Here is a 14,826-nt window from a genome sequence, read left to right on the forward strand (position 1 = left end):
ACTAAAAACCATATTCCGTTAATCCAATTAAAACAGTTCGCCGATTGGTGCATTCTGCAGCCACAGATCGTGTATGAAGTTATAGAGGTTATCACTCACGGCCACCTGAGGAGAATAAATAAATATTTAATGAAGCAAAACATCCAAAATACAAACAACCAGAGACAGATCTCAAAAAATATAAAATTTTAACATTTAGCAGCCAGTATATACATATATTTTTATATTGGTCTACAATAATACCCCGACTTCCTTTTGTATATTTCAAATTGCAAACTTTCTTGGAATTTAAAATTTAATGCTAACTGATACAATGTGCTATACAGAAATGTTCATTACGATCACGGTATCGATTTATTGTCCCAATAGTTTACAAAGCTACTTTACGTTTTATTATAAGAAATTGTAAAAAATTTTAATATAGAACTTTGGGAAGTTTAATTTGAACTTTGGGAAGTTAAATAGGATGCTATGATGCTATACTATTTTGATAAATATAATTTCATACAAACCTTGTAGGGAGTAGGATTTAAATTTCTTTTGATATCCTGTCGCAGAGTTCGTAAAGATGTTTGCACTCGCTCTCGCACCTCTACTAAGGGTTTTGGAAAAGTGCATATTTTTCCTTCATTCCAGTACACCTAGAAAAAAAATGAAAATATATTTAAGATATTTATAATAGATCTCTGCCTCCTAAACATTTTCCTTTTATTTTTTTATATTATACCATCGTTCTGAATAACTAGTTATGTACCCAGTTATTAATTTCTTGCTTGTCTCCCCTCACACAGCCAATCCTTGCAAACTTTTTTGCTACAGCTAAATTGAGCATGCATATTATTCTTGTAATTATGACATCCAAAACAGCAACTTATAAGTTATCCTTCATACCAAACTAGTTGTCGCCCGCGGCTTCGCTCGAATTTAAGGGGATTGATTATTGTGTCCTTGGAATTTAAGTTTGCTCCATACCAAATTTCAAATTCGGTTCATGGGTTTTGTCGTGAAAGAGTGACAGACATACAGAGCTACTTTCACATTTATTATATAAGTATAGATTCTACTCTGTCCCCAATAAAGCTGTGTACATTAATCGAATGTATTGACTGTGTCCCCAATGTGTGCATTAATCAAGTGTACCTTATAAAGATGCTCCACTTTGCTGGGTATGACATAGGCCCGTTTCGATTCCTGGAAGGGATGTCGACACAACACTTTCTGGCCCACTTCGGGGGCCGGCTCGGTCGAGCGCTGCAGCAAATCTATTAACGCGTGTCCGTCAGCCCCGAACAATCTATAAGCCTACAAAACAAAAAAAAAAGATTTATGATTTGAAATTAAATTCTTTGTAAAACATAATTTATTTTTACCCAAGGCAAAATATTTTGTCATATATAACGTAATAGGCTATTTGACTGGTTTTTAAAATCCATTTTATATTATTTAGTAGAAGTTAAGGAACCCAGTAAAAGTTGTGTTTTTTATTTCTAATAAATATTTGCCGAAAAACATCATTTTAAAAATTCCATATTTAAATAGCACGCAAAAACGCTACTTGGAAAATATGGCGCTGCAATGGGGTCGGTGACGTCACTTTCTTGTATTTTAATCTGTGGTACATGTAGTAGAAAAGCAAAGTTAACAAGAAAGCGACTTCATCATAAGCCCGGCCAATCAGGAGCGTTTTGTGTCACGTGACAAACGTTTGAAAATAAGCATTTTTATTTATGGATTTTTGAATAAATTAAGTATTATTTTCAACTTTCGTTAGTAAATAATCATTTTAAACTCATAATATACACTGATTACAATAATTCACAACCTATTGTGCTACCTATTCGTATTGTCAAATAGCCCATTTTATATAATAATTGTTTGCAAAATATTTCATTCAATAATGTGAGAATTAAGAATTGATGTCCACAGGTAACATTTATCTTCTATTTAACCTTAAGCGACACTTGATCTTATCGAGTCATGTAATAGTATGAATGAAATATTATACATTGTTGATATTGATTACAAATTACAATTAACTTTAATGAATATTATGTATATTACCTCTTTATGACCAGGAATGGTGACTTTACCGACGTCTTGACTGAGTTTGATACGAGGCTGGCCATTTATTTCAACTAATTTGTATACGCAACCCAAAGCCGGCTGACGCTGGCAGGTAACTGAAAGACGGAGAAATTATATGTAGAAAAAGTATACTTTGCTTGTGGCCAGTAACCATTAGTTTTTTTTTAATATGCTTTAACGATTTAATTAAGCTAGGCTTTATATACATTTGACTCGGGTTTTACAACATCTCCTCTCCATTTGAGGAGGAGGTTTGGAACATATTTGGGTTTTAGCCGAGATTATAATTTAATAAGTTTTGTCACAGTTGTGCCTGTCGTGATCACGAGTTGGTGTACTTAGTGTAATGAATTTGCATTACAATAGAAATAAAGACTGAATAAAGACAATCTGAGTTCCCAGTAAAATCGTGAGCGTAAGTGCAACTGTGTTGAAATATCCACCAAAACTAGAAATATAATGTGTGATCACAATTTTTTTTATTATGTATGAAATGGACAAAAACATTATATGAAAAGTTTTAGCCTAAACTCAGTTACAATGTATAGGTGTATGTATGTTGTAATATATAGTTATGATTGTTATCACACAAGAAACTAAGCATTGTCTCACAAAGAGCAACACACAGCTGATAAGATTAAATTTAATCACGGTTCAAGGTTACAATAATTAGGTTTTAAACGTTTAACGATGACTTCTTTTTTATATTATTTTTATATTATTTTTTTTTATGGTATAGGTTGGCGGACGAGCATATGGGCCACCCGATGGTAAGTGGTCACCATCACCCATAGACAATGACGAAATATTAACTATTCCTTACATCGTCACTGCGCCACTAACCTTGGGAACTAAGATGTTATGTCCCTTGTGCCTGTAGTTACACTGGCTCACTCACCCTTCAAACCGGAACACAACAATACTGACTACTGTTATTTGGCGGTAGAATAACTGATGAGTGGGTGGTACCTACCCTCGCACAAAGCCCTACCACCAAGTGAATTTGAAAGAAATTTACCCAAGTGCGTCCCGATTCCGAAGCAATCAATGGAGTGTCCTTGTTCGTGAAGACTCAGGATGGTCTCCTCGTTGATGTCATTCGAGGCCACGATGGTCAGTTTGGCGAACCACGGCAGATCCAGTTCCTTAGCGACCTGGTTGAAGGTCTCCCGAGCCAGCACGGACAAGTAGGCCAGGTCGCCGCTATCGATCCGTATCCCGACCGCTCGGTACCCGCACGAGTTCAGCGCTATCGCTACCGCGCAGAAATTCAATAGACCACTCCTATTGAGAAATTCGACTTCATAAAAAAACTTTAATATACTGAAAACGTAACATATACATGCTTTGTTAATACAATAAAAACAAATCCATATTAGTATATTAGTCATCCCAGTTTATTAAATTAAATGAAACGTATCGTACTTTCACCTCTGTGAATAAAAACATTCTGATAACTTTCCAGTGAATAAATACAATCGTAATGAGTGAAATCAAGGGGTTGTTATGAACAGCTGATGTCATATTGGATTTGCGCTGTTATTGTGTGTACTAATGGTCGTCGTGTACGGCTGTTTACACGCTAAGAGTTATCTCGATAAACGTCTGCATACATTCATTAAGAGAAGATCAAGATCGTAAGCGTATAAGTAAATAAACCGTGTGTCACCTTGGTGTCGTTAAAGTTATCGAATTGTTATAACGAGTGAAGACGTCAACAGTTACAATGAAAGTCATGATAAAGTATATACATGTCAAGGGAATCGTTTTATATTCATGTACTTTGATGATACATATTAAAACCATTCGAGATAATACGCTACGCCAAGGTTATGAGAACTGTAAATAAGTCATTATTCGAAAAATATGATTAGTGTTGATATAATGTAACATTTCTTGTTCCTCGTTTCCCCTCTACATGTTAGAATTATTTACTAAGAAAATTTAACCTAACCAATTATATTCACCAGTTATTATGCAACAGATACATGGTGTGTAATGATAATCATGCAGATGTGTCGAATGTACTGTGAATGTGTGCAATCCCTATACAATGCAACTGTGCCCAATGAGTAGGATTGTCCCTGTTGTTGCGAGTTCAGGACACGTCACACTGAAGCAAAATGTAGGTCCGGGGACGTGCGTCGGGGCTGACAGCCGCCCTGCGCGGACAAGCGTGCGTGGCGAGTGCGACCGCGTCCCCGTGGGATGCGTTAGTAGGGCGGACACCGAATGAGCCGAGAACGAGCGATGGGTTACATGGGGCGATGTTTACCTCAGTGTGCGTTCGAACGTGCTACGGGTCGCCGAGAGGCGGACACTACGACCATTGGTTCCACAGTTGCTATTGTAGCCGGAATGCCCATTCGTGCGCTGCCCGTGGGCGGCGAGGCCTTGTATATTATACCTCTTCACATCGTACGTGTCCACGAGGGCGAGGAAGCCGGCCGGGAAGGCTTGGGCGTACGACACGAGCGCGGCCAGTTCGCCGTCGCTGGCCTCCTCGGGCGACACGTCTAGTATCTCAGAGACGCGCTTCCGGCACTCGAGCGCCATCTTTAGGAAATCGCACTGCGTCTCTTTGTCTGCGTGCCTGAGCGTGCCCGAGTGTATGTCGCCCAGCGCACTGAATGACGTCACGAACGAGTGCGCGTGCGTGCCCCTCACGGGTATGTCGAACATCTTCCCGGCCAGCACGTTGCTCGTGCCGTCAAAGCCACCTGAAAGCGTATGATAGATAGATAGATAAACTTCTTTATTGCACACACGTAAAGTTGACAATAAGTAAAAGAAATTGACAAGAGAAAAATTAGTATGCAAAGGCGGTCTTATCACTATTAGTGATCTCTTACAGACAACCTCAGGAGTAAAAAGCTATTATATTAGTAATACGTTAAGTGCATAGAAAGTTTATGTCAAAATAATAATAAGTAAATGTCGACTACAATAATAAATACATACATCCAATATACACAAACGCATACATCTATATAAATATAATATACAATAATGTATACCTAATAATGTATAACCATATGATTACATACTTATTAACCGAAATATTTTAACTACTACCAATTCTGAGTACCAAAAGCTAAACATAATCTTCATTATAAGCTGTAAACTATGACCTATGAGACCAACCACTAACCCTGACTAGAGCTCTTCCAATCGAAATCATATTATACAACTTTAAGGATTATTTGAATAGAAGTTCATCAGTCTTTTTGTGTAATAATCACACTTACCATGAAAAAAGTACAAAATAAAATACTATTGTGTAATTTTATCTTCATTATTATATTTGGATAACGACTTAAGTCTAATAAAATATTTGTAACATAAATATGATAATTGCTTTCTACGTTCATTTTAATTAAAAACATTTAAAAGCCGTGCCGCATCGTGAAAAGCACCAGTTTCAAAGTTAGTGTTTAATTTGTAGAGGCTGTTTTGAAATTAATTACTGATGAGTAATGGGCAAAGTATTCAATGTCAAGGCGCTTGCATGATAGTAACAAATTAAAGAAACTTTTTCGTTATTCGGGGCTTCTTATGAGTCAATGGCGTTGGGCGTGTTAGGTACAAGTTTGAAAAGCCGTGCCTGGCACCGAGCGGTTTGGTTTCACAGCAATATAAGCTGCAGGATTACGCTAATATAATCAATAACTGAAAGTTTTCGATGTAACGTTAAACCACCGTTTGGCAATAACCTACATAGACTATCGCTATCTTGTAATTTAAATTTTATTTCTTATAATAAATAGAAACCGAAACAGTCAGGCCATATTATTACGATGACAAGTAGATTTTCTGTATGTAACTTATAATATTATCGTACTAAGTTTGATATTTGATCATAAAGAAAACAGATACGAATTAACAAAACATAACACTAACATATATTAATCAACTGACTATATAACATTCCAAATATTTTACAAGCACTTATGAATCATTTAGCGAGAAAAGGTCTTACCAACGTAGGCATATTTAGAGGCTGAAAGGCCACCATCTGGCCCTTGCGCTCTTCGTAAGCCAAACTCGAGCAACGAGACATGTTTGCCAGCGACCATACGATAGCGAGCTGCATTTGTCGCCATCAGACTGGAACAGATGTTAACGTGGAAATTAAACTACTATAGTTTTATTATTACAATTTAATCATTATTTATCTATTTCATACTTAAACATTTCTATGAAATATGTACTTGTATAATAAGGGAGGAAATAGGACGTAAATAACAAACTCTACCATAATTGCTCGTATGTATGTATTTATTCAATTAAATTAAATATAAAAAAAAAATCATACGATTTATTTTTTTATAAGAGTATGATGTCGTGGAATATGTTAATAGCAATGATGTTCTAGTAAACAGATATGTTATTAACGCGCATAAAGTGAAGACTAGAAAACGTCCTAATTGGGACGTTTTCCTTTAGTCGTTGTAATACGTTATAATACATCATAATTACGTAGTAATACGTTTTACGTAATTTAAACATCTAGTTATCCCTTTTACTTATTGTTTTTATTAAGCTATCCTTTTTACATGAAATGAAATGTAAAATAAACGGTCCCCGGCGCGGCACCCTTTATTCTGTTGTTTATTATGGATATAACATATGTGTTTATTAGAATATCATTGGTTAATTGGTACTCGTTCATCTCTAAGAACAATAATCTCTGTTTATCTCTGTTCATAAGTAGTGTGGAAAACTACTTTTTTAAGAAAACCAATATAAAAATTGTCTTAAAAAAATTTCGACTTATATCACGAATTATATCACCGTTCGCATTCAATAGGCTTAATTAAATAAAACTGTTTGTAATTGTATCGTTGCATCTTATTAATTTTTCATATCATCATTTGGATTCTCGAAATCAGTATGACCATGTCATTATGAATATTCTAATAATCGTATAAAGTTGAAAACTAGACACTAAAATAAAATAGAATACGATATAAATTGGTTGTTATCAATGAAATGAAAATTAATCAAACACATTTTAACGAATTACACACCTAGATATTATCTTCTACACGAGTCAAAATAATCATTAACTCCATACATATATTCTGATAGTACTCTACGTACCAGCGTGTGCGTTTGTGCAAAATTGCATAACGAACGCATTTATAATATTAGTTAGAATTTAGTTATACAATAAAGTACCTAACCTCTATTAATAGACACGAATCAATGTACCATTAATTATAGTCGTAATTGTAATAGTAAGCATAGCGTATGTATATTAATATATACTATTTGCATTCTATTAGAATTACTATTCTACATCAACGGCTCGTAAATTGAATTCATAAACGAGTAATGTTAAACAACATAGTCTCGTCAATAACATTTTCCTATAATTAAATCGGCTAGTCGAGCTTGACTGATAAATGTAGATAGCGCTAAGCGAAACAAACAGAGCTTAACTGTACTTATATGTTAGTAAACAATGCCGTAATTTAATAAAATAATAATTAATTAATTAGCGATCAAACAAAACAAGCTACGGAGACGCCGATGCTATTGTTCTATTCATGAGATGCTTCTAAACGTTTATTGAACTATCTAAAGGTACTATTTTTTACATTAAAACACATTTTTGTTCTATTAACATCCAATCGACGCTACTAGAAGCTTGAGCAGTGCAATATATGGATATTACACAAAAGGACAGAGTTCCTAGCGTACTTACGAAGCCGTAGCCGGAAACTATAGTAAACTAGATATAGCCCGCGGCTTCGTTCGAGTTTTAAGGGTTTGGTTGTCATGTTGGGCAAAAAAGTCGCCTAAATTTTCTTTGGAGTTCAATGTTTGCTTCAAACCATTTTTCATCAAATTCAGTTCAACGGTTTGGTAGTGAAAAGGCGACAGACAGATGGAGTTGCTTTTACATTTATAATATTAGATTAACAGCGTTTTGAGAAATGTTGATTTTTCATTGATTTATACATGCGGCTCATTGGTTTTGTACCCAAATAGACGAACTATTACTAAGCTTTAACGCTGTCTATGTACCTACAACATAGCTTACAAATACAACTATGATAGCATCATATTTAGTTTTTACCAATTACGTAACTATGCTCACTATCATGACAATAATTATATCTTTAATTTTATTGGTAGCTCAGGTTATTATAAATGTAACGACTTAAAAGATAAAAGCACGCAAAGCAAAACATCTTGGAAATGAAATGTTTGCAGGTCGTTTCGGAAAGGAAACGATTATTACTGTAAAAAATATGATAAAGAACCTCATCGCAAATATAATGATTTTTCACGAACTGAAAGATTTTCGACAGCCAGTATCATACCTGATAAAATGCAAAAATATCTAATTACCATTAGATATTTTTGCACAAATTAAAAAAACTCATTTTTCTTTTATTCGGATTCAAATAAATAAAATATCAAGAGGCAAAGTTAATTTTTTTAGATATTTATTAGGAAGAAAAAAATTTATATCATAAAATAATATAAATTTATTAAGTTTATTTAGCACCCAACAAAGTGATCTATAAAAATAATGCACACACGTAAATAAGAATGTATATTACGTTAAGGTTCATTCACACTGAAGACCGTCTGCAGTTTCGTTTTGTCATACTCGTGTTTTTATGCCGATGGCGTTTGTAGTTGTACAGATATTCAGATCCAGTAAAGAAAACCATCTGACAAAATATACAACTTTTCGTTTTACAGGTTTAGCCCCAAAAAACGGGCTAGAGGAGCAAATATGCACATCCAGTGTGAACGTACACTAGGGATTGCCTCCTTCCTACTCGTCCGTACTAAATGTCAGAAGTGGCTAAATTTATCTCTTTTACCTGTGACAAGTTTCAATAGGTCGACGTCTTATGTCACAATTGTGGTTTATTTTTATTTAATCAACACCGCGAACATTATTAGAATACAATACAATTAATTAGTGAGCATATATGTATTTTTGATAGTATTATAAAATTTAAACTTATAAGATATTATAGGTATGTGAAATGCAGCATTCATTACACAAAAACAGAGCGATAGTTTACTAAAAAAAATTACGAGTTGTTCTATCACACCATATAATTATTTAACAGTAGAATATTAATGATTAAATATTAAAAAAATAAAAAAAAAGAATAATTTTAAAACTCATCATTTCGTCAACCGTACTAAATTATATAGTATCGTTATATGTTACTTTGAAGGTATAGGGAGTGTCTAGGTTATTTATATTTTAAATTTTAAAATCTCTGCTACTGCATTTATATTATATTTTTTCGAATAGGTAGGTATGCGGATTGGAACATTATAATAGTTGGTGGACAAATATTATTAACGACTCATTTCCTAACAAACAGCAAAACAATAAACAGAGCTCCACCTAGATATAATGTCCCGTTTGCCAGTGATTACACTAGCTCACTCAACTTTCAATTCGAATACGACAATACGAAGCGGTCTTGTTAAGAGGTAGTATAAACGATGAGCGATTGGTCATATCCAGACGGGTTACACAATTTGAATACATATTACTTTTGCATTATAAAATTAATAATGCCATTTGAAATCATTATACTGCATTGATATGAGTGAAACATCAAAATGTAATGAATTATAAATGATTATTCGGTCAACCATATAAGTTTAACCGTAATTTGTATGACCATATACATATATTATGTCGAAGCATCAAAAAGTTCAATTAGGATTTTTTTGACTGTAGATGCTGGCAACGTCAGTATGACATCCGAAAAATCATATTTGATGGCATTACGAACGTGAACGATTAGAATTATATTTCGAATATCATCATGTCTGATAACGAGTATAGGCTATCTCCTCGCTTTATATATATACATATATACAGAAATTACATTATTTATTATTAGCTAACTCAAATAAACACACAAATATCAATTCTTGATCGTTTTTAAATATAACGAACGTGAACGAAATCGTATTGTATCGCAATCAATCTAAAACAAGAACATAATAGAAGCATACTATAAGTATAAAAAGGAAAATACAAATTGATTGTTATTAGCTTTTACTATAAGAATCGCAATTTCAATTACTTTTTGCCTACTAATATTATCACAAAAGCACGTTTGCTTTATTATTTCACGTGACAACGATTCATCGAATAACCGCCTTTTTTAGGGCTGTATATCCTTCCTCCGTAGTAGCTTTTTTCCGAAAAAACTTAAAAAATATGTGTTAAGTGTTAATCTACATAAACATATCATTTCCTCTTCCGTAACAAAAATTGAAACAGAACTAATATGATATATATATTAGTTGAGAAATAAATATGCAAGGTAACTAGTAACATCTGAATTTGTTATTAGCTTTTTCCAAGGCTATGTATGCATTATAAGACCTTTTTTTTTTTAATTCGAATATTAACTTACACGTTGGGAGGTTGTTAAGGGAGCCTTCGGCTTATTTTTAAAGAATGTCTATATAATTATTTTTTTTTATAATAGATACACAAAAATCGCAACCCTGATTCAACCTCTTTGGCTTGTATCTAATAAATAAGAGCAGGACGTTGTTTTTAACTTGTGACACTTATTTCCGAAGCAGCGATCAACTTACTTCAAAAGTCCAGACAGAGAGTTCAACTTTACCTAAACATTTTGGAATTATCAAAATCGCTACATATGATCACGTGATTTAACACAAATATATTTAAATGTAATTACTCTGTTATTATTTAGCGTTAAAATTATATTGGGATAAAACAGTGCGTACCTACACAAATAGATAACGCACTTCTATAAAGTAGCTTACCTTGCGAAGTTAACTAGTGTCAATAACGTTGTCTCCAGTAATTGCGCAATTATGAGAGGTCCTTCCACTCTCAAAAGAGGAACTCTGAAATAAAAAAAGTTATTAAGAACCAACGAAAATTTTTTCAATGTCTGGAAAAAATACTGTTTTTTTTTGTCAGTAAAAGGTATAATTATATAAATATTTTGTAATGAATTGGAATTTTATGGAGGTTTATTAAAATTAATTAATATATTTCTTGTCACCAATATTTAATAAGTAAATATGAAACAAAGTTTAAGTTTAAATAAAAACTATACTATAAAAAATAAAGTAGTGCATACTAATGGTATATATAAGATTATATTTTGATTATTACAAACAAAACTTATCAAAGTAATAAATCAAAATATTAAAGTGAGGTTATTTCGTGGTATGTTTAGGACTTTCGTAGATGCCTACATAATGAGCTACTTATTGAAACTTGAATGTGCAGGTACCTAATAAATAGTCAATTAAATAGTACTATGTCAACATATGACGACATATCATTTACAATTAGGCGTAGTTTTCATTATAGATGCTTAATTATAGAGATGTAATTATCTGGCAGGGAGTATGTCTATTTTTGTTAGACCTAATTTTATACAATCTCTAAAGTCTATATTTTTTTGTGTTTGATTTCGTAATTGATTTTACTATAATTACATAATATTTATTACCATCATTGTCACAATTATTTAACACTTACTTGTTGTGCTATTAATCATATTTAGACAAGTGTATGCTAATATTGGAAATAATATTTACAATTTCAAGGTATATTATGAGAAATAACATTGAAATCTATATATTTTATGATAGCTTAAATTTTTAATGATAAAATATAACAATATCTTGTAATTTACACATAAAATATTTTGCATATAAAAGCTGTACATATGATGACACATTATTTAACTTTTCATTTTGACATTCTACTATTATACATATAATAAAATTGGAGTGTCTGTTTGTAATATTAAATTAAAAGTTTTATAAAATATGCTTATGTATACAAAGTTCATATACCAAAATAACATTTTTGTCTGTCTGTCTGTTTGTCCTGGAACTGCTGCACAAATTTTGACATGACTAACTGAGAGAAAGCTGATGTAATAAGGAGTAATGTAGGCTACGAAAATAACATTTTTGTTAAATTGAAATATACCCGAAGTCACGGACACAGCTAGTAATTTATAACATTGTGTTCTGATTTGTGAGCGAGGACTGTTATTACTGACACAAGGGACATGATCTCAGTCTCATAAATTAGAAAAGATATATAAAGCCAGATCATTTTGCTGTCAGATTGATGTATCTCACCTTTCTAATGTAAATAAAAAAAATATTTATACACACACGTGTCACTGTTTGATTTAATAACACTTTTTATTTTGATTGACGAGTTTTGTGTTATATTTGTTTATACATTGAGATAAGATAAATATAATTTAGGATTCCATTCATCAAAAATGTATATTTGTTTTTATTAGGTTATTTTGTATCCTAAATTCATTTCAATACAAATTCTAAATCTCATAATCTTTGATGACTGCAATGACAACTGGTGTGCAGTCAAATGCTGAAATCCTTTCTAAGATACATTACAAGCAAATGATTATCCATTTGAGTGGCACTACTGTAATTAAATGCTTAAAATAGAATCTTAGGTTGATAAATTACATAAAAATGGTTTTTAGGATGGACCACTCAACATAATTTGTAAATAGTACTGTCACCAGACTTATTTATGAAAATAATATAAATGAATAGATAAAATACATTACCTTGGAAAAACTACGGACCCTTCTTCAATAGCACTTAACTTAATATCCTTGCAAGTTAAATCCTTAAGATAGTCGAAAAACTCATTTTCTATAGTTGCCGGTAATGTTTGCTTCAAATATTCTATGTCTGAAAATGTAATTGGAATTATAAAAAAAATGTATATAAATAATATGTAGGAGTTGACTACAACATACCGCTGTCCGAGTAATGAAAGTTTTCTAAGAATTTAAGACATTCTTCGAGTCCAGCAAAAATTGTAAATTCTCCTTGGAATGGATTTGTACGGAAAAACAAATCAAAAACAGCTGTATCATTAACTTTGCCTGACTTCCAATAGGCATAGGCCATGGTTATTTGATACAAATCTGAAAACAATAAAATACATATAGCTTTTCATATCTTTATATCAAGTACAAGGATCAAAGTATATTATAATATGTAAATATAATGCTAACTATCTAGATATACAGATCATTGCCCCAATTTTTTACTTTTTAGTAAATATAATACAATACATTTTGGTTAAAATAAAATATATCTCTTTTTTGTTTTAAGATTAGGTTAGCAGATAATATCATCCATCAAAATATCTAATAAAGTGTAATCACAAAATAATCTAACAAAAGTAATTTTGAAATTCGCTCCAAAATATTATAGTTTCTACTTACCAGTTAATAAGGGTTGAACAATACCATTTTGTCGAGCCATCTCTCTAATATTATTTTTTTTATCACTAGACATTTCCGATATAATAAAAAAAGTTACGGGAGTGGTAATACTTAACGTAAACAATGTTTGATAACTGACGGGCGACTAATGAGAGAAATAATTTCATTGTGATCAAAGAACCTCAACTTATCAGCGCGCCAAACATGAAACACTGTTTGACGGAAAACTTATTACCTAAACTTACGCATGCGCATTCAATTTTTTATTGACCATTTAACCTTGAGGTCATATGCTAAGGTCGAATAATAAATACAAATATTATATTTGAATGCAATTATACACTTTAGCTAAAAAAACAATCTTTAAAGTCTAAATAATTATATAATATAATAATAAAAATACCAACATTTTTTGTCTGATGTATTGCCTAAAATGCCCAAATTATTCATAAAAAAAAAAAATTATATTCATGTCATACACAGGGGTTTAAATATAATTAAAAATGCACTTTTACATTTGCAATAACGAAACGCTAACTATAAAGTTTTTTTAATTGGTTGCGTTCGCGTTTGCAAGTGCGTCCAATGTATGGGCATTGGCAGTTTGGCACAAATCGTCGGAACGAACTGGCACAATGTTTATCAGTAATGGCCCATTATGGTATAATTTTGTGGCATGGTCTTGAAGAGCCTAACGAACAAGATGTTGATTTTTTACTTATTATCAAGCTTAGACTGTTTAAGAAAAATATATTTATTAGTTTTGAAATGATTTAGCAAATGGGAAAATCTGTTTAACATTTAATTAAAATTGTACTTTGGCCCTATCATCAGGCCACAAAATTTTAATATGTATTGTCGTATATTAACTATCGTTTCGTGGTGTGCTTCTTATTTTAATTACCATATATCAATATATTTTTGTAGGAAAATAGGAAAAACTAAAAAGAAATGTCTCGCGGGACCACCGTACACCGGTTGAATTGAAGTTGCTTTCGCTCTTTATTTTGTATGAAATAATATGTCTGTATTATGTCTAACGAAATTATTTAATTACGTTTAAAAATACCTGGTGAGTTAGCTCCTAGGTTCATGGTTGTATTCTGTTTGGATGTACCCCTGTTGTAATAAGCCCTTATTAGTAACACTGGCACACTCACCCTTCAAACCTGGAAACAACTAAGTATTGCTGTATGACGGTAGAATATCTAATGAGTATGGAGTAGGAACCCAGACGGAGGCAAAAAGTCCTCAAAGTGGAATACATTCATTTAACATTGGTTGAGTGAAGATTTGACTTTCTCACAGTTATCTAACTATTAAAGTTAAGCGTTCGGGGCCTAAAGTAGGTACTCTGTCATGTCGCTTGTTACTCGTGTTACTACTTAAAAGCAATTACTTTTTTAGTTTGTTATTATAGCTAAATTATTTATCGGACAACAGACATCACCATGTACCTAAGCTG

At 32.4% G+C, this 14,826-nt stretch overlaps 1 protein-coding gene across 2 annotated transcripts; it reads right to left on the reverse strand.

The window, feature by feature from the left end:
- Window positions 1-13,619, reverse strand: LOC124533838 (nicotinate phosphoribosyltransferase). 2 transcript variants are annotated; one of them, XM_047109374.1, is made up of 11 exons: window positions 13,362-13,619; window positions 12,888-13,058; window positions 12,693-12,819; window positions 10,885-10,968; window positions 6,065-6,192; window positions 4,361-4,805; window positions 3,104-3,369; window positions 2,062-2,180; window positions 1,141-1,302; window positions 513-641; window positions 1-105 (listed from the first exon to the last, which is right to left on the reverse strand). In XM_047109374.1, the coding sequence occupies exons 1-11, from the start codon at window positions 13,432-13,434 to the stop codon at window positions 28-30; spliced, it is 1,782 nt and encodes a 593-aa protein (XP_046965330.1). In that variant the 5' UTR covers window positions 13,435-13,619; the 3' UTR covers window positions 1-27. The 2 variants fall into 2 exon arrangements, with proteins under 2 accessions (XP_046965330.1, XP_046965338.1); XM_047109382.1 differs by having other exon boundaries at window positions 4,493-4,805; window positions 13,362-13,617.
- Between the last annotated feature and the right edge of the window lie 1,207 nt (window positions 13,620-14,826).

The sequence above is a fragment of the Vanessa cardui genome, chromosome 1, assembly GCF_905220365.1.
Source record: "Vanessa cardui chromosome 1, ilVanCard2.1, whole genome shotgun sequence".
Lineage (NCBI taxonomy): Eukaryota > Metazoa > Arthropoda > Insecta > Lepidoptera > Nymphalidae > Vanessa > Vanessa cardui.

What these genes read in the sequence shown, in the direction of transcription:
- LOC124533838 (XM_047109374.1), bottom strand. Translation starts at nt 13,434, where the DNA reads ATGTCTAGTGATAAAAAAAATAATATTAGAGAGATGGCTCGACAAAAT. An exon ending in CTTTCATTACTCGGACAGCG is followed by an intron (nt 12,820 to 12,887) that starts GTATGTTGTAGT and finishes TTACATTTTCAG; the next exon opens with ACATAGAATATTTGAAGCAA. An exon ending in TAAATCCTACTCCCTACAAG is followed by an intron (nt 106 to 512) that starts GTTTGTATGAAA and finishes TATTCTCCTCAG; the next exon opens with GTGGCCGTGAGTGATAACCT.